General features: G+C 40.0%; 3 protein-coding genes across 3 annotated transcripts in view; all 3 read left to right on the top strand.

Annotated features, from left to right (window-relative positions):
* Positions 1 to 5,499, top strand: part of LOC102753236 (tripartite motif-containing protein 5) — a 22,661-nt gene extending 17,162 nt beyond the window's left edge. The window contains exons 5-8 of the mRNA XM_006767924.2: positions 2,203 to 2,225; positions 3,741 to 3,841; positions 4,134 to 4,160; positions 4,624 to 5,499. Coding sequence (XP_006767987.1) covers positions 2,203 to 2,225; positions 3,741 to 3,841; positions 4,134 to 4,160; positions 4,624 to 5,186 — 714 coding nt within the window. The 3' untranslated portion in view covers positions 5,187 to 5,499. The remainder of the gene's footprint in view (positions 1 to 2,202; positions 2,226 to 3,740; positions 3,842 to 4,133; positions 4,161 to 4,623) is intronic.
* A 1,922-nt stretch (positions 5,500 to 7,421) lies between these two features.
* Positions 7,422 to 7,935, top strand: LOC102753515 (40S ribosomal protein S24). The gene has a single exon (XM_006767925.2). It carries the CDS (start codon positions 7,459 to 7,461, stop codon positions 7,834 to 7,836), a length of 378 nt encoding a protein of 125 aa, XP_006767988.1. The 5' UTR covers positions 7,422 to 7,458; the 3' UTR covers positions 7,837 to 7,935.
* A 9,219-nt stretch (positions 7,936 to 17,154) lies between these two features.
* LOC102753792 (tripartite motif-containing protein 5) overlaps positions 17,155 to 20,416 on the top strand; it is a gene marked incomplete at its 3' end in the record, with an annotated part of 9,393 nt that continues 6,131 nt past the window's right edge. The window contains exons 1-2 of the mRNA XM_015566677.1: positions 17,155 to 17,218; positions 18,902 to 18,972. The remainder of the gene's footprint in view (positions 17,219 to 18,901; positions 18,973 to 20,416) is intronic.

Raw genomic sequence — 20,416 nt, forward strand, 5'->3', positions numbered from 1 at the left:
CCACCAAACCATATTATATGAAATGCTGAAAGGTATTCTTTAAGAAAAGGAAGAAGAAGAAAAAGGTAAAGATAAAAATTATGAACAGCAAATACATATCTATGAACAAGTGAATCTAAAAATCAAGTGAATAAATAATCTGATGAACAGAATAAACTGGTGAATATAATAGAATCAGGGGCATAGAAAGGGAATGGACTGACTATTCTTGGGGGGAAAGGTGTGTGGGAGATGCAGGGAGAGGTTGGACAAAAATTGTGGACCTAAGGATGAGGACAGTGGGTGGGGAGTGAGGGCAGGGGTGGGGCGGGAGGAGGGGAGTTATGGGGGAAAAAAGAGGAACAAATGTAATAATCTGAACAATAAAGATTTAAATTAAAAAAAAAAGACAATGACATTTAATGTAATTGTCAATGTAGCTCTATTTAACTTATATTGTGCTATTAGCTTTTAAATGCCACCTACAATTTTCATTGTTCTCTTTAACCCAGCGGTTCTCAACCTGTGGGTCGCGACCCCTTTGGCGGTCGAACGACCCTTTCACAGGGGGCGTCTAAGACCATCCTGCATATCAGATATTTACATTACGATTCATAACAGTAGCAACATGACAGTTATGAAGTAGCAACGAAAATAATTTTATGGTTGGGTCACAACATGAGGAACTGGATTTAAAAGGCCAGAAGGTTGAGAACCACTGAGTTAACCAAATATTTCTACTATAAAATTTACTTTACGCTTTTGATTTTTGTGGTTGTTGTTTTTCTCATTACAATATCCATCCTATTTTATCAAGATCTATTGCATCTTAATACTAAATTAATTCCAGTAAAATATGGATACTTGCCTCCAACATTGCTTTATATTACTTCAGTAACAATGCAGTGATACTTTTAATATGGACACTTAGTCCAGTGCAGGCCAATGCCATGCAGGCCTTGGAGTTATTTGATACAAGGGGGAAGACATACTTTTGTTGGGAAATTTGTCTGAGGAGATACTTTTTTTTGTTTTCATGAACTGAGGATAAAGTCTATAAAGAGGTGAATAGACTTTGGAGCATGACATAAACCAGATCCTGATGACAATGTTTGAGCTTCAAAACGAAGCTTGATTAATACAACTGTCCCCCAAATTCCTTTTCATCTTCTCTACTTTATCTATTTTTAATTTCTTTTTGTCATGTACAGCAAGACCCTAATGCAGAGAACAAAGCAATTTTTATTTTTTATTTTTGTATGTAGATCCACCGGTTGGCCTAGTTTTGGGTGTCATGAAAAAAGTTAGTCTCAGGTGATACCAAATGTATTTGTGCATATCTGTTTAAAGGAATAAAGCTTTGATGATAAACAAGTTCGGATGACAAAAAAATTAACAATATGGACAAACTGTCTTGTTAGAGACTGAAACGCAGTAAATATTGTACTATTTAGAACAGCGACCAAGTGGATGTTGGTAACATCAACAAAGGCGTATAAAAGAGGTAGTAATTTGTTTGCTGAAAAGTAAGTTACATAGTAAACAGCCTAAGTTACTGGTTCCTGTGGGTGCTTTCCTAGGCATTATTGTAACTTGCATTTAAGAGACAAATCTGAGTAAAAATAAAGACTTTGGAAATAAATTATACGTAAATGTGTGTCCAATTTAAGGGTGTGGATAAGATCAACTATAGATAGTGGGTGACACAAGAAGGGAGATTTGAGAAATGCCTACATTAATACATTTGTTTGCTTGTACATTCAGTGGAAGCCATATGAATTTTTGAAGAATACTGTAACTACTTGTCTTTGATTCTTACAATCAACTCATAAAACTTGACAAGTAATAGTTAATCAATTTACACTTGTGTTGAATAAATGAGCAAAGCATGAATTATTCAAATCATCTCATAAGGAGTCTTATGAACATGGGGAAAATACCAGGGCCCTCATGCTTTTCTTATAAATATGTCTCATCTCCAGATACTGGAAGCTAAAGGTGTTCTTCCACAAGGGTCAAAGTTGTTTCTATATTTTAGAAAAAGTGACAACTGTTCATGAATCTTCTGAAATGATACACCTGGGTCTTTTCTTTATTAGTTTGTTCTCACATTAGGACCATCTCTATTCCCACCAGATCAGGGGGTTGCTGGGTATGTGATGAAGCTTTGTAAGTGAGGAGGACTTATTACTTTTTGACTCATGTTTTCTCTTTTGTCACTAGGATGTGAATGGCATCCTGGAAAGGTATGTGTGAAAGATGAACAATGAACATTTTGTCCTGTAAAAAGAGGTTTAAAGCCGTTAAAGTTATCTGGTAGTTAATTATAATAAAATATTGCTCAGGGAAGAACAAGCTGGTTGTAGGTTTACCTTGAATTTCTGTTCACGTATGGTTTGAGTATTTTATAACTACTGAGAATGAACCAGATTTTATGGTAGGGAATTTAGATGGGGAGAAGTTGCAGAGTTTGGATTAGAAGCAGTTAAACATAAGATGTTGCAATATCAGGCCCATGTGACCACATTAATTTTGTTCAATCAGCATGATTGTATCTAACTCAGATTTCTGCAGTTCATAGGTGATGGATTTATTCTTGGAATGTCATGTTTTCTTCAGCTCCTAAGCAGCCAGAATTTGAGACAACTCAGTTATATTCCTTTTATGTTTCTCTGTATTTTCCAAAAACAACTTTAAATATCAAGGAATATTTTGACTCCAGCACAAACAATTGATCCATCTTTCTCATGCCTTTTTTTAAAAATTTATTTCATAGTGGGAGAGATAGGGAGAGAGAGATAGAAACATCCATGATGAGAGAGAATCATTGATTGGCTGCCCTTTCATGATCCCCCCCCCTCCACTCCGTATACTGGGGATCAAACCTGCAACCCTGGGCATGTGCTTTTGACTGGAATTGGACCTGGGACCCTTCAGTCCACAGGCTGGTGCTCTATCTACTGGGATACCCAGTCACATGCCCTTGATAGGACTAGAACCTGTGACCTTTCAGTCCTCAGGCTGATGCTCTAACCACAGGACTTAAGCAGATACTGCTATGTCTAAATTTGAACATCTACTTGGCGACATCAATCTCTTCCAAGCACATGAAATTCAGACCACTGTTAGTATAGTGTCTATAGTGTCTTTTCCAAGTGTTACATTTTTTTTCCCAGAGCAACTGAAATCTCAGATATTGTTCCTGGGGCCTCCCTTCTGGTGATTATCACCTAAAGGTCTTGGTCCTCTCCCGAGAGTATTTCCATACAGTATGCCTCAAAGCACCAGGAGCTAGGTTCTGCAACCTTCCTTTCTTGTCATAATTCTGGGAATCTAGACCCATGCCATGGCTTTTCCTTACATTAATTTATTTCAAGGTACCAAACTTTGCATTTTAAAGAAATACACTATTGTATATAATTTCATATGATTTTTAGAAGTTAGAGAGGGAGAGGACATTCACTTTGAAAGGAATAAATTGTGCTTCTGAGAGGTATACTCCTTCCCAAGATCAAGCAAAAGGCTCCGGGGAAAGTGGACCAAGCACAATTTTTCTGGCTCTAAGTTCAGAAGCCTAACCTCTAGTTCCTCAGTGGTCCATGAAAGGGCTCTAAGTGCAGAGGTCTCCTCTCTACTTTCTCAGGGGCCCATGAATGGGGGCTCAAGTGTTCAATAGGGTGAATGGATAAAAATCAGTGGTTTTGGAGGACAAAAACTGCAGAGGTGTGGAGATCTTTTTTTTTTTTTTTTGTCATCCCTAGGAGTAATACCTTCACTCTGAAGAAGCTAAAAACTCTCCCCAAGAAACAGAGGAGAGTGTTCCAAGTTCCTGATCTGAGAGGGATGCTGAAAGTATTTAATGGTGAGGAATGGTAGAGAGAGAGGGTATCTGTGGATTCTTGTTATGATGGTGGTTAAAGAGGAAGAAGAGTTCACTTTCTAGGTCTGGATAGAGGAGACAAAGGAAAATGGATATTATGTGCTGACTATATGGGCATATTCACTGGGGAGTGGTCAACTGCCTTGTTCACCTCTCATTCTTCCATGTACTACCTTACATAGACACCAGTCTTTCCCCTGATCTGGAGAGAGAATAGATTTTAATGTAGACTCTTTTGCTTATATTTTATATTATGTATATTTTCTACTTTCAGAACTGACAGACGTGCGCCGCTACTGGGGTAAGTAGAAATCACAGTATCATGAAGCTACCCTGTCCTCATCTTCTTTTAGAATATTGCATTTCTATTAGGTCTCTTTACTAATGCAAATAATATCTTGGGATAAATGTAACGGGAGGCAAATTGTACATCCTACTGATGAAGGAAGGGTGTTCAAATCAGAAAAATCAAAAGGCAGCAAAAATAAGATGGTGACAGTGATGCAGATAAACTGAGGTTGTTAGATGCACCCATGGAAAAATGCTCCACACAGAAGTGGATGAGGGTGTGAGAGGTTGTTAAGATCCATGTTTTCCTTCCAACACACATACATATTATATTTCTGCAATGTTATCCTGCTCCTTAAAAACTAAAACAAGTTTTTTTTCCAGTTCCTACTCATTTTTTTCTGAAGATCTCTCTTGCAATGTCATAAGTAATAGTACATCATTTTCCTGACACAACACTGTAATTTTTTTTACAGCAAACATGACCCTGAATCACCAATCAAATGTTGACATTTCTGCATATAAGAGAAAAGGGAGAAGTGACTTCTATAAGAGAGCACATTGTCCACCTGAGAGAGAAGATTATGTTGTCCTGGGATTCCCACCTATCACATCAGGGAAGCATTACTGGGAGGTAGATGTGCCACAGTGTCAGAACTGGATTTTGGGAGTATGTAGCAGGAGATACCCAGTCTCCACTGGGATAGATTTTGGGGGAAAAAATCAGCCTGTTTGCTCTCGATATCAACCTAAAAATGGCTACTGGGTTATAGGGTTACAGAAGTATTCCCAATATCAGGCTTTTGTGGATTCTGACTCCCCCAACCCCTCTCCATTAACCCTGTTCCTCACTGTTCCTCCCCGTCGTATTGGAGTTTTTTTAGACTACACGGCCTCCACTATCTCATTTTTGAATATCACAAACCATGGGTTTCTCATCTATAAATTCTCTTCATGTTGCTTTAATCAGGAAATTTATCCATATTTCGATTCTATGGAATATCCTGGCTCCCTGAAACTGTGTTCTCCAAGCTCTTAAACCTCTCATACTCTCACCCACTTCTGTGTAGAACCTCTTTCCTTGAATGCATCTAACAAACTGAGTTTTTCTGCATCACTGTCACCATCACATCTTTGCTGCCTTTTTTCTTCTGATTTGCACACCCTTCTTTCATCAGTAGGGTATACAATTTGCCTCATGATTTCTTTATCCAATATCTTATTTGCATTAATAAAGAATCCTAATTCATCATTTCTATAATTCTAAGGAAAATGACTAATGTCATTTTCCCTGGCCGGTTTGGCTCACTGGATAGAGCTTTGGCCTGGGGATTGAAGGGTCTCAGGTTCGTTTCCGGTCAAGGGCATGTACCTTGGTTGCATGCACATCCCCAGTAGGGGCTGTGCAGGAGGCAGCTGATCGATGCTTCTCTCTCATTGATGTTTCTAACTCTCTATCCTCTCCCTTCCTCTCTGTAAAAAAAAAATCAATAAAGTATATTTTTTAAAAAGAAAAGAAAGTGACTAATGTCTCTTAAAAAATGACATGCCTGTAGATAACATCTCTACCAATTTTTTAAATCTCATGTCCTCTGCCTCTGACTGAGATGATGGAAAGCTTTCTAACAACTTTTGTACATTATTGAAGTCTCTGTATAGGAGTCATTCACTACAGAATGAGTCCTCATGTGTGTGTCAGTTTACCCCTTTATGTTTATTATTCATCAAGGAGTGAAGGAGAAAATATTATAAATAATATGTACCAACAGAGGAAGCTTTGCGTCCCCAGTGTCTGAGTTCAAGTCCAGGCTCTCCAAATATGCACAATGAACCAGGAATAAAATACTTGAATGCTGATTGTATTTTATTTAAATGGTCCTGGTAATAAAACCCACCATAGTTAGAATCATTGTGAGAAGAAAAATGCCATTAAGTGTATAACATGTAAGTGCCTCAACTGAATAAACATTTCCCCCACTAATTACTGAGAAATATAAACTGTGTCAGTGTCTCATTAAACAGGTTTTTGTGTTAAGGGGTGCTTGGTGGTTTTTACTGAAGTCTCATGTTTCAGATGCCAGATACCTCTGTGCTGCTGTCTAGACACGTCCAGGTCTGCCAGTGATAGATAAGACTGTGTATGTGAATGCATGTGTGTGTATGACATTGAGCACTTTATTATAATTCTACTGTTACTACATATTAGTTCTGATCAAATAAACTAAATCCTAGAATATTATATTTCACATTTGTAAAAATATATATATGAATCGTACTTGAGGTATTGTGGTAATTTTACAACAGAATCTTTTTAATAACCTCTGTCATTGCTAGTACATAATTAATAATCAGGTATGCTATTCTCTTACTGTGATGGCAATAAATTATTTTAAGAATACATATTAGTTTAGCTTACTTTCACAATTATTATTCTACTTTGTTGTAAGAAATAAAGTAATTTGATGAAAGAATTATAACTTTCTTTGAATTTTAGTTAATTAAAAATAAGTATTTTTGTACAGTTTCCTAGTTAATATTTCTCATTTTTCTACAGTAAATATATGTCATTGAAATTGAACTTGAATTTGGGTTATATTTGTTCTGCATTAAAAAGTTATTATTGCCCTCTCCAGTTTGACTTTTGGCCAGCAGATTGAATGGTTGCTGGTTCGATTCTGGTCAAGGGCACATACCTTGGTTGCAGGCTTGGTCTCGGTCCCAGTCGGGGCGTGTGCAGGGGGCAACTAGCTGATGTATCTATCTCACATCGCTGCTTCTCTCTCCATGTCTCTTCACTTCCCTTTCACTCTCTCTGAAAATTAATGTGGAGAAAATATCCTTGAGTGAAGATTAAAATTTTTTTAAAAAATTAGTATTCACAGAAATACAGTAGTGTAACCAGTACAATTGTGTGATTTCTAAACAACTGTTAGGTAAATTTCTGTTGCCAGGCCAGCCTTACTTTTGCAGTGAGGTGCAAGTTTTAAGGAACAAAGACAAGCCAGTTCTTCTCCTCCAATGAGGCAACAGGGGCATTATTTCTGCAATGGATATTCCCACCAATTCAGAACTTGTGGAACCCCCTTCTCTTTGGAATTTTTATTCCCAAATCTTTTTCCAAAGAAGTAAAAGTTAAAATAAATAAATAGATTAATTAATTGATTAATTAAATGGTTCTCTTATCAATTATTAGCTGCTCTCATCCCTGCATGTCCATAGGAATTTCCAAATGACTCACATTGGATGATCTTTGATATAAAAAAGAGTTGCAGCTCTTTTCCTCACTGGCTGCTTGAAGATCAACCTTCATCATGAATGACACGTTAACTATCCAGACCAGGAAGTTCATGACCAACAGACTACTTCAGCAGAAGCAAATGGTCATTGATGTCCTTCACCCTGGGAAGGCAACAGTACCCAAGACAGATATTCGGGAAAAACTAGCCAAAATGTATAAGACCACACCTGATGTCATCTTTGTGTTTGGATTCAGAACCCACTTTGGTGGTGGCAGGACTTATGATTACTTGGATTACGCAAAGAAAAATGAACCCAAACACAGACTTGCAAGACATGGCCTATATGAGGAGAAGAACAAGACCTCAGGAAAACAGAGAAAGGAACTCAAGAACAGAATGAAGAAAGTCAGGGGGATTGCCAAGGCCAATGTTAGTGCTGGCAAAAAGTGAGCTGGAGATTGAACAACAGAAGGAGTAAAGATTCTTCGGTGACTTTATCTGTGATGGTTGTGCAGATTTTTCATGAGTGGATCAATAAACTATAAACTTATATTAATAAAAATTGCAAAGCGGGCATTCCTCTGTGTGTGTAAAATTGATCTTCTAAAATTTCCGTTTGAGGTCTGCCTTCCTTTTACCCCCTTACTATGATGACTGAGACTGTGATTTACTAGCGATACTCTTTAATTATTGACAAATATCAACCCAGGAATAGTCATGTCTTTTCAGTTACTGGAATGCCAATCCTCCAATTCAGGATAAAGTCTCTAGTTGCAATGAAAAAGGACCTGAATTTTCAGATACAGCACTTTTCAGTTCCCTGACACCACTGTTAAAACTACTCAAGCTCTGTCTCTGATAAATACACACACACACTCACACACACACACCACGCATGTACTCTCAGGCATACTTTTGTTTTCAGTTGTTTTCTCCATGTTGGCTTCAATCTTTCCTGTGAGCTAATGTACTACGGCAGTCCCCAGGAAGGAAATAAGCCTATTCTTTCACCCCCAGCCCCTAGTGAGAGAGGAGTTGAATCTGCAGTGGATATTGATGCAGAGCTTGATTGGATAACCATGTCTGGTTTTCTGAAATACAGACAGATCATTGTTTTTCAGTAAAGAGTACAACTAGATTTCCTGGTTTTTTGGCAAATAAGAAACCATAATAAATTATGCTTCTCCCATCACTGAAAGTCATCTCCAGAGCTAAGCACATTGCGGTGGTCAACATCCCAGAATATTATGTTCTGAGGCCCAGGGAATAATACATTCTCCTCAGGGCTCTGTGTTCCCTTTAGTCCCCACATCTCCTATTTGAGAGAAGTTCTCTGACTTTGGATCTATGATTTTTAACTGTTTCTGGACTGAAAATATCAGGGCACAGGAAGTAATGTGGTTAGAGTGTGATGGTGTAGATAAAAAACAGACATTGAGGAAAGAATCTGGGTACATCTTAGGAACAAAACAGAATGTGAGAAGAATTGTTAAATAAAATAGATCAAAGGAGGTTATATAAATGATAATAATACCATTTTTATTAATGACCACAGCAATTATGTTGACAGTAACACCAATGATAGAACAGAAATATGATCATCATAAGCATGCTCAATGTAATTAAAATTATATCCATTACAATATAACTGTATGTCTTTCTATTTAAATATCATTCCCATATACCAATATTTTGTAATGAATCTGGCATAGTAAAGGATAACAAAGAAGATCCCTTCCTGCCTTCATAAATCTAATAGTTGGATGAAGGGGCTAGATGAAGAGGGATACTCAAAAAGAGTATTATGTGATGATAAATATGATAAAGGAAAGAATGCCAGCTCTCAGAATGCACTTAGTGCAAAATTTACGTGCTTATCTTTGCATTTGCAAAGCATCAAGATTTTATTTATAGTTAGAAATACATTCATTCCTATCTATGAAATGGAAATTGTCAATATGGCTCAGGAAATACACTTATATAAATTCCAGTTCCTGCCTTGTAGACATATGTGAACAAAGAAGAGTATATAAGGCAAGCTTATGTTCCTCAACTATGGGTTATAAACAACATAACAATATCTGTGCTTTTTATTAGAAAAACACCGACATTTTGGATGCCCTCCATGTCTCATATGAGTTAATGTGTGGAGATTGCCCAGCTCTGCAGTCTTGTCAGTGAGGGACCCTTGTCTGGAGCTTCCACCAACTTGTAGCTGTAGCATCAGAAACATGTTCTCAGAAGAACAAAATTGATAATAGGGCACAAACACATGTAGAGGAAATAGAAATGTTTCACTTCTACTTTAAAAAATATTATGCTTATGTTTTGCCATTCTATTTTCATTATAGTACTATGCCATGCATACATTGTACCATGTTAAATTTATTATTTTCAATATTTTTCAGTTCTGCTTTTGATTGATGGTGCAAAAAGGTCCAAATATTTCCCAAAGAAGTGGGGAAAGTGGCCACTTAGGGAGTTGTGTGTGTTTCCCAGAGAAAGACTCCACTTGTAGAGCTCCATGTGTTAATCTCCATGCCCTTCCTGCCTCCTAGTTGCTGGTAACATGTCACTGCCACAGCTGCACCACATTATGTCAGAAACAAAAACTGGTAGTTATCCAAGGGGCCTGGTCAGATTCAATGGTGTTGTGGAAAAAATTTGTCAATAGGTTCAAAAATTTTCTAAACACCAGCTCTTTGTAGCTGCTATTTGGAAAGAAGGATCTTTCCAAAAATTTCAATTTTACCTTTCACAAGGACAGCTGCTACCATTCAGCTCAAACTAACTAGCTCTGCAGTTGATTATCTTCCCCATCACACTCTGCATTACAAAGGGCAGGTACCCAGACTTCCTAAGTCATGACTTTATACCCAGTAAGATTTCTAGGACATGAATATAGTATAAGCTTAAGTAGTTGGTATAAAATTGAATTTAAATTCTGAGTAGTCAGGCAAGCTATAGAGTGTGTCATTGGATTTCACATTCTTCTTATTCAAATATTCTTGTTAGAATAATCTACAAAAGGGATAAAATTATAAGAATATGCTGAAGCATTGGCTTCCCTAAGTGTCCTGACTGGTGACTTCCCATTGTTATTGTTCTTAAGTTTCTGTTCTGCTTCCTTAGTTTCTTTTCCACATCTATGAACTTAATTTTCATTTCTCACTCCACTCCTGTGGGGGAACTCCTCTGTGGAGAGCTAGTCACTGGCTTGCTGAGTGAATCTTGACTAGACTTACAGCTGATCTCCTCCACTGAGTTAAGACTCCACCTATACATTTTCTGAAAGTAAGCAGGGCAGTTTCTGGAGACAAAGGATGGGAGGCTTTGGGGGAGCAGACTGAATGTGTTTGGTGTCTTAAATTGTGTTTCTGAAGCTGCTCTGCTTGTGGGTGTCTCTGCTGAGGTGGCAGAAAAGAGGAACACTGAGTCAGGGGGAAGAGTGATCTTTAGAGAAAGGGGGTTTAAAAGAGCAGAGTCTTATTTATTTCTTGGAGGGACCATTATTTCTCCAGGCTGAGTTACCTCATCTTCTTTCTATTCTGTAGTTTTGACTTTCTACGTTTCCATGGTGAGCCAGAATACTCTTTTATACCCAGACAGCAAATCCCTCCCTCCTGTTCTCCAGGAAGCCTGTGAGATGGAGCCCTGTTCTCCCTCTTCAGAAAGCCCAGGCTCCTGGTGAGGCCAGCAGGAGTGAGAGGCCGTATCAGGAGGCATGTGGGAGGGTCGGGCTCTTAGGGGCTCTGCAGGGATCAGAACCTCTTGAAGCTGTTCTCTTACTCTTTTGTTAAATTAGCATTATTTGTTTATTTATGTATTTATTTTTACAAACCTTTATTCTTAAATGTACAATAAGCTCACAGACAACACTTCTTTCCAGCTGTAGGTGGCAACAGATGTTATCATAAGGAATCCAGATGTTAAAACAGGAATGGAATTTAGGATCACCAGGCACAAGGAACAGCTCATTTCTGGCCAGATTCCTTCATTTCAAAAGGAGTTATAATTTTTTAAAGAACCCCATCTTAGTCTCACCTTTGAGCAATTTGTACCTTGATCTTTGCGTTACTTAGATTTTGATGTGTGCTTTCCTTTTCTCCCTCATCTCCGAGATCAGATATCAGTGTTTTATACCAGAACAAGATTCATACCTGGTGTCTACCAACTGACTTCTCAGTGGCTATTACAGGTCTCTCAAAACAGGAGAAAGTTCATTTTATAAATATTGAAAATTTTTAATTAAAATCACAATGACAAATGGATTCACCTGTCATGTGCTCAGGCCTCACCAAGCTTTTTGTGGTGAGAGGTAAACAAGGTAGTGATTACCATAGTTACACAGTTCTTGTGAGTTTCACTTGTTTTGACCGTAGTAACACTTCCTCAGCCCATTAGCTTCCCAGATAAGATCTGGGGAGTGTTATAAGGTCAAGCCTAATTATGCTAAGAGGACTGTGCCCTCTAAGCTGGGACTTGTTTGTGACTTTGCCAACAGGTCAGTACGTGGCTTAACCCTATATCAGTTTCCCACAAATTTATGCACAGCCCCTTTTCCAGATTCCTGAATGCTTCTAGATGCTGAGAAATACCCCAGCAGTTTCCAAATAAAGTGACTCTCAAACATTCTGGGGGTTAGATTTCAATATCTATCAGAAGGACACAATTCAACTCATAATGGCACGTAATGTGTTTGGAATAGGACAGATTTTATCTCTCCAGTGTATAACCAGCCTTAATATTGAGTCTTTTCTCTCCTAATAACAGATGCCTCATTGGAATTTGTGTTTCACAGGTCTCTGTCATGTGTGTCATCCAGAGTATATGAATACTTCTCCACCTGCCTAAACACACATAGCTTTAGGTGACTGCTGACACATTGCCTTATGTTCAGGCCAAGGTAAAGACCCACTATCTACAGACACAAAACTCCCAGGACTACCCAGATGGTCTTTCTCTCTCTGTTTATGCACCCCAATAGCAATGGGTATCAATCTAGTTCCACGGTAGGGATGTTTCTTTCCTCTGTGAAATGAATAAAACAATATATTTTTAAAAAGTACAAATTGGTAGTTAGAAAATAGTCACAGGAAAATAATCATCTAATTGATGATTAAAATAAAATATTAAATAAAATATTAAATAAAAAATTTAAAAAATCAAAAAGAGCACCCCTTTCTTCAGATGTGTAAATAAATGGCTTGTGTGACTCAGTAGTTTAGCATTGACTCATGAACCAGGAGATCATGGTTTGATTCCTAGTCCAGAACATGCCTGGGTTGAGGGTTCAGTCCCCAGTAGGGGCTGTGCAGGAGGCAGCTGATCAATGATTCTCTCCATCATCGATGTTTCTATCCTTCTCTTCCTCTCCCTTCCTCTCTCTGAAATCAATAAAGACATATAATATAAAAAGAAAAGAAAAATAGAACATTTTCACTAACTTTCTCATTTCCTAGCACATAAGCAGTAGTCGAGAATCATGTTGATTAATTTTCTGTGATTTCAAATAGTGAATGTTAGGAAAGAATATTAATCTACTTCAAATATTAGTACCTTTGTTGTGCTTTGAAATAGAATAACTTCATGAAGGAACCACATTCTTTTTTTTTTTCAATATGTGTTTATTGATTTCAGAGAGGAAGAGAGAGGGAGAGAGAGATAGAAACACCAATATGAGAGAGAATCATTGTTCCATTGCCTCCTTCATGCTCCCTACTGGGAATGAAGCCCACAACCCAGCCACGTGCCCTTGACTGGAATCAAACGTGGGACCCTTCAGTCCGAAGGCCAATGCTCTATCCATTGAGCAAAACTGTCTAGGGCAGGAACCACATTCTCTTTAATCTCATCTTCTTGCATAATAAATATTCTGTTTCTAAATATATTTAATCTCATGATCTTTAGTTTTCTAGTATACAATAGTAAGTTGTAATTTATTTTTTCTAAACATTCTCTTTGAATTTGCTATTTAATAGCCTACTATTAATCTCATTGTTTTTTTCAATTGGAGTAAAAACAATATAAGATCTAATGCCTTAAATTTTTAGGGCCCTGCAGTTCCACAGGTTTAAAATTTCAGTTATGCAAGAGGAATATATTCTAGAGATTTACTGGATAACATCATGCCTATAGGTAACTGTACTGTATTGTGCTGTGAGTAATTAATTCTTTATTTTAAAAGTAAGTGTTGCCCCAACCGGTTTGGCTCAGTGGATAGAGCATCGACCTGCGGACTGGAATGTGGGAAGAGCTCAGGAGATTTATCTCAGTGCAGTGGTGGATGCAATGGCGTGAGCTCACTCCGCCTGTACAAGCTTCCTCGGCACACCAGGAAGTGGCAGCGCCCGCCTGAGCAAGCCCCCTAGAGCCCCTACATAGTACCCTGATCTTTCCTACTATTGGCTGCCCTAATGATAGTGTAAACTTCTGATTGGTCCAGAATGTTATATATGTCGCTGCACTTACACAATAAACTTAGATCTGCGTCACTGAACCTGGTCTCCGGAGATGGGCATGCTTCGTTAGGACTCCATCGGCCTCACCCCCACAGGACCCCCTGCTTCACTGGAAGGTTCCAGTTTGGATTCCGGTCAAGGGCATGTACCTTGGTTGCGGACACATCCCTAGTGGGGAGTATGCAGGAGGCAGCTGAACGATGTTTCTCTCTCATCTGATCAATGTTTCTCTCTCATCGATGTTTCTCTCTATCCCTCTCTGTTCCTTCCCTGTAAAAAATCAATAAAATATATATATTTTTAAAAAGTAAGTGTTCTCTTTTTTTGTAGCTATTTACTCCTTTATTTTAAGTACGAAAATAGCTTTTTTAATCTAAGTGAATATACTAGATAAAAGTTGAATTGAGCCCTGACGGGTTTGGCTCAGTGGATAGACCATCAGCCTGGGGACTCAAGGGTCCCAGGCTCAATTCTGGTTAAGAGCATGTACCCTGGTTGCGGGCACATATCCAGTAGGTAGTGTGCATGAGGCAGCTGAACGATGTTTCTCTCTCATCTGATCAATGTTTCTCTCCCATCGATGTTTCTAACTCTCTATCCCTCTCTCTTACTCTCTATTAAAAAAGCAATAAAATATGGAAGGAGTGTTCCTGCAGCACGCGTCTGGCATTTTTATTTCCCACTCTTCCCAACCTGCTTATCAGCCAAGAGAAATAGAAACACTGGGCTACTTGGCCAGGGTCTGCTCTTGTCCCTGTCTCACAAGAAATCCTTCAGTTCTCCATTTCTGGAAGACCTGTGGTGGGAGAGGGATTCCTAGGTAGTTTTGGAATAGATAATTGTCTATTAGATAGATCATTCTCTTTCTCTCTCCCTCTCTCTCTTTACCTCAATCCCCCCACACCTCCTCCATCTGTACTTTCCTCTACTGTGTCCTGTGGCAGCAGCTGCTTTGACCTTAGCTCCTTGTAGCCCCACCATAAAAATAAATTCCGCAGCCCCAAGACACAATGCATGCTCTACTCCTCCTCCCTCTACAGGCTCCTGGTGGGTCTCAGGATGGGTTGCATCTTGGATGAGATGCAAAATGATTGGAGGTTCCTACACAGTTTTGTGTCATGCTGGTGACATAAAACAGGGGGAGATGTTAAATGATATCTATCCTGATACAATGTCTATCTCTGACCCTGCTGTTCATCAGAGGCTGATCTGGACCACAGTCTCTGCAGCCAGTGCTAACTGCATGTGGCCTCTGGGCTGTTTTCAGTATCTGGACCACTAGCTGGAATACACTTTGGTTCTCCTTCAATCTCATTCCTTATCAGGTTCCCTTCATATAAGATGAACATCTTATATGAAGTTTTAGTGGGTCTAAATTCATCTCAATGCAGCCTTTATATTTTATTAATGCTGTATTTTACTAGTTATATTGTACCTTAAACCTATGTTATCACTTTGATATTTCTTACAGATTATTGAGGAACAAAGCTGAGAGATCAGGAGCAGGAGGAGCACATGGGAAATATTTCCATAAGGGACATGTTTATAACAATTCATACAGCATAATGAGAGGCTTGATTGGTGTTAATAATCTGAAAAAATATCAGAAGTGTCATGACAACAAAATCTTAAGACCAATGACAAAAGTGAGCTAAGGTACAGGTGCCTCTTCATTCATTTATTTAACTACCTCTCCTGTTAAAGACATAGCTGTGCCAAGACTGACTCAGTCATCTCCTGCCCCTCCTCCCCTCTCTCTCTCCTCTGGCTTCTCCTTATAGGATTTTCTCAAACTGAATTCAAGATGACTTTGTGTGTTTTCACCTCTATAACATTGTCCTTGTACCCTTCACTACCATCAGCCATTTTTAGGCACACACGTTTTGAAATTGCACTGTTCACCAGAGTCATCACCATTATCATTATTACATTTCACCTGTGCCACTTAACACATGACTTTAGAATTGTTCCATACTCTATTAGGGTTCTCCTGAGAAACAGAACCAATATTATAGATAAAACCTTCATATATGTGAAATTGGCTCATGTGATTATAGAGTTTGACTAGTTCCTGGCCAAGCCTTTTACAAACTGGACACTCAGGAAAGCTGGTGGTGCAGTTTAGTCCAAGTTCAACAGCTTGAGAACCAGGGTAGTTAATGGTGTAAGTCCTAGTCCAAGGACAGGAGAAAACCTATAGCCCCACTCAAGCCGGTAGGCAGGAAGGAAAAGGAACACCTTTCTTTCTTCCTCTGCCTCATTGTTCTGCTTAGCAGTGGTTCTCAACCTTCTGGCCCTTTAGATACAGTTCCTCATGTTGTGACCCAACCATAAAATTATTTCCGTTGTTACTTCATAACTGTAATGTTGTTACTGTTATGAATCGTAATGTAAATATCTGATATGCAGGATTGTCTTAGGCGACCCCTGTGAAAGGGTCATTCAACTGTCAAAGGAGGCGAGACCCACAGGTTAAGAACTGCTGGCCTAGACCCTTAATCTAATTTATTGTGACTAAAGATCCAAATGCTAATCTCATCTGGAAACAACACCCTCACAGACACACTCGGAAATAATACTTAATCTGGGCAACCAGTGGACAGTCATGCTGACTCATAGTTATTCCTCACAATTACTTTCCTGCTTCACTTCTATTATATTAAGACTATAAAGATTATATGCTAAATGGTATTAGAAAACATTGCCCAAAAATGACACTTCATGTAGTTTGATCTGTGCAGTCCATTTAGGAAAAGTGTCCTCTTGTCCTTATTGAATCCAGGTTCTGAAAGCCAGCATCATGATGCTACCACTCAATGATCCCCCCCCTGGCTGACCACCTGAGGTAACTTCAGATTTGGGCAGCCGTTCCCTCTCACAGATGGCTAGGACACAAGTTGGCCAGGGTCACTTAGCTTAGCTGGTAGGGACAGGACAGGGGAGAGCTGCCAGGATCACTGCCTCAGGTGGGCCTTCAGGGAGGGTGTCCTCCCTGTGTTGAAGGAGGTATTTCATTCCCTCCTCATGACACCTCATCCCTAAGGGAACAAGATGAGGTTGATGTGTGTGACAGTCACAGCTCAGGTCAGCCTAGTTCTCCAGAGGATGAATTACTGTGAGAGCCATGAGAACAGCTTCAGGGAGCAGAACTGAGATAGGATTAAGAATATAGTCACTGGCCCCTCTGAGCTAAGGCACAAAGGGCTGGTATTTCCCTGATGTCCTCTTGAAGGCCTCTCATTGGTCCATAGATTTTCTGCTTTCCTGCCCCTCCCCTAAGAATTTTAACTTTCATTTTCATTCTGCTCCTCCTGCAGCTGGTTTGGAGAGTGAATTATCACCACGTTTCCCCTCACGCTGAAACTCCACAAGTGAGTAGGCCTTTTTCCCTGGAAAAATGGGGGTGAGTTTTGCTCTGCTCTCTGTGCCTTATCTGGGGCGGTGGCCGGAGGGAGGGGGGTTGCTAGTCTGCCAACAACTGTGTCTTTCATTATTGCAGACCTCTGGGCATGAAAAAACGAATCCCCTCCCAACCCCAAAACCAGAGCCTTGGTCTCAATAGCTGGGGCGGGGCCTTGTTGGCTGGCAGAGGCCATTCCAGTAGGGTCCTGAAGGTGGGGCAGGAGTGATGCCTCTGGTAGGGGGTTGGGGCCTAGCATTCCGCTGTCAGCTCAGTGGGCGGGGCTGCAGCAGAGGAATGGGGCAGGCACACCCAGGAGCTCTGACTGGTTAGAGAGACTTGCAGCCCTGGTCTCATAAGCAAGGGGGTGGAGCACCAATGTCCCCTCCATTCCCCAGATCTCAGGCTCAGGTGAGAGTACAACAGGCTTCCACACCTCCTGCAGGAGAAGGATTTCCTTTTCACATGGTCTGGGCACTTCTCAAACCTGCTTTTGCGCGGGTCATGGAGCAAGTCCTATAAGATCTTTAAGCCCTGTTCACCTGCCCTTTCAAAGAGGAATTTCCTGTACCTTACACCCCTAGGGTTCTCTGGGCACAAGCCTTATTCCTTTTTGAAGGGAGACACTCTGTGGGTTCAGGGTTCTGGTGCAGGTGCCCAGAGAGCCTCATGTGGGGCACAAACCCCTAAGTCCTCAAGGATGGGCTTCACATGTGTGATATCCTTCCAGCGCAGACACCACTCCTGTTCCCATATCTATCTGCCTGCCTGCTAGGGAGCCCTGGTCACTGCTTAGTCAGCCGTGGGCAAACTGCGGCCCGTGGGCCAGATCCAGCCCGTTTGAAATGAAAAAAACTAAAAAAAAAAAAAGACCGTACCCTTTTATGTAATGATGTTTACTTTGAATTTATATTAGTTCACACAAACACTCCATCTATGCTTTTGTTCCGGCCCTCCGTCCAGTTTAAGAACCCATTGTGGCCCTCGAGTCAAAAAGTTTGCCCACCCCTGGCTTAGATAGTGGTGGGTCAAACTCCATGTGTGAGGACTCAAGCTCCTCTGCACTTTCCTCTTCTGTGTCCTGTGGCAGCAGGTGCTTGGACCTTACTTAGCTCATTGTAGCCCCACCATAAAATAAATTCTGCAGCCCCAAGGCAGAATGCATGCTGTGCTCCTCCCTCCTCTCCAGGCTCCTGGTGGGTCTCAGGATTGCTTGGATCTTGGATGAGATGCAAAATAATTGGAGGTTCCTACCCCAAGTTTGAATCATGCTGGAGTCATAAACCAGGGATAGATACTAAATGATATCTACCCTGATACAATGTCTATCCCTGATCCTACAGCCAGGGGCTAACTGCATGTGTCCTCTGGGCTGTTTTCAGTATCTGGACCACCAGCTGGAATACACGTCTGTTCTCCTTCAGCCTCATTCCTCATCAGGTTCCCTTCATGTATAATGACCGTGGCACCAGTAGTCAGTGTTCGTGGGTCTAAATTCCTCTCCATGCAGCCTTTATAATTTTTCCCTTTGGAGAACAGACCAAAGGGAAAATTTATTAACTTATTCTGCAGATCTTTCTTTTACCATCAAACTTTGGCAACCATCAAGACGTGAATATCTAGTGAGATTTTTTCTTTCCTTATTGCTTCATAGTCCCATTTACTTGAAGTTCCTGAAAGAGCTCCTGATCCTAGACTGTAGCCACAGGGCCATACGGAGTCCAGGTGGGAGAATGAGCATCACTGTGTTACCACTCTGTGATAGGCACTGGTAACTTAAGAAACATTCAAACCTGTGAAGAAGTTTTGTGTGTTTATTTAAGCCAAACTGTCCACAATGGCTGGAAGCAGATTCTCAATGGATTGAGATAATGCTCCAGAGAATGACAGTTTTGCCCCTTGTGTTATGCATTAGAATCAAAAGAGAAGTGTGTTACATGAAATCCATTGGTGATAGATAGATGAGGGAGGCTGAGGCAGAAGAAAGCAAAGAGGGGAGTGTATGGAACCTAGGAGATTGGATAAAAAGTAAAATGACAGACAATCTTCTTTTACTTAGGTGGCTGTAGGATAGTTAACAGTCAACAATTAGCTCAATAACAATGAGGGTATTTATGGTCTCCATACAATGATGCATGTGCTTTGAGGGGTCCGGAAAAAAAAGAAAAATTACCTTGACATTCCAACTATATGTTAATGTAGATGCAAAAGGACACTAGACAGGCTCAGTTAAAGTAAAGATTGACTTTGTCAGGCAAAAAGGCCAGCCTAGAATATGACTAACCACCAAAACTGCTCTTTTTCAGTTTTAAAATGTTTAATTTCAGAGTAACCATCTTCTGTGGTTACTTTAGGTCTCTGAATTTGCAAGGCTACCACACAGGCCTTTCCTGAGCTATTCAGGTTAGCATGTGGTCCTTTTTGTCCACACCTCTTTGAATGACCACCAGTATCATCTCCAATTTGGATGGTCATTACCATCTTGTGACCTGTGAGATATAAGCTGTCAGGTCACTTAGCTGAGCTGAGGATACAGTTCAGGAGGTAGGGCATGCTGACATTGGCTGTCTTAGGGAAGCTATTAGTGGTGGTCTTCACAGTGCTGTGGAAGGTACTTTATTTCTTGTTATTTCAGCCTTTTAAGAAGCCAGACTTAGTAGATGTGTGTGAAACCACTAAAGTTTATATAAGCTGAGAGCTACAGAGTGCAAATTACCTTGTGAAAGCCCATAAGCATAGCATCCATGGGCCATAAATATACAAGGACAGTTATAAAAGTCACAATCCCCTTATGAAAAATGAAATTCAAGCATATTAACTGGCATTTGAGGTCTATAGGAAATCCTTCTAAATCCAAATGCACTTTCTACATCAGGCTAATTTTGCTATCAACAATCTGGCCTTGTAAGGAAGCTGATCTTCCACTTTATTAAAGCCTCATGAGTTTTCCAGAGAAGAAAAACAAACGAACAACTTATTAGAAAACTTATCCAATATTACCTTTCTAGGAAGAAAGAACCCACGCCTGATGTTAACCTTTTGTTCTCCATAATCTAACATAACTTCCAATCCTTTCTTCTTCCCTCATCCTATATCTCACTCACCACGTGCTCTCCATGTCCTTCATCTTCTTGTCCTGAAAACCATCATCAGCTCTCCCCTGGGAAAC

The sequence above is a fragment of the Myotis davidii genome, unplaced genomic scaffold (genome assembly GCF_000327345.1).
Source record: "Myotis davidii unplaced genomic scaffold, ASM32734v1 scaffold2363, whole genome shotgun sequence".
NCBI classification, from domain to species: Eukaryota; Metazoa; Chordata; class Mammalia; order Chiroptera; family Vespertilionidae; genus Myotis; species Myotis davidii.

What these genes read in the sequence shown, in the direction of transcription:
- LOC102753515 (XM_006767925.2), top strand. Translation starts at nt 7,459, where the DNA reads ATGAATGACACGTTAACTATCCAGACCAGGAAGTTCATGACCAACAGA.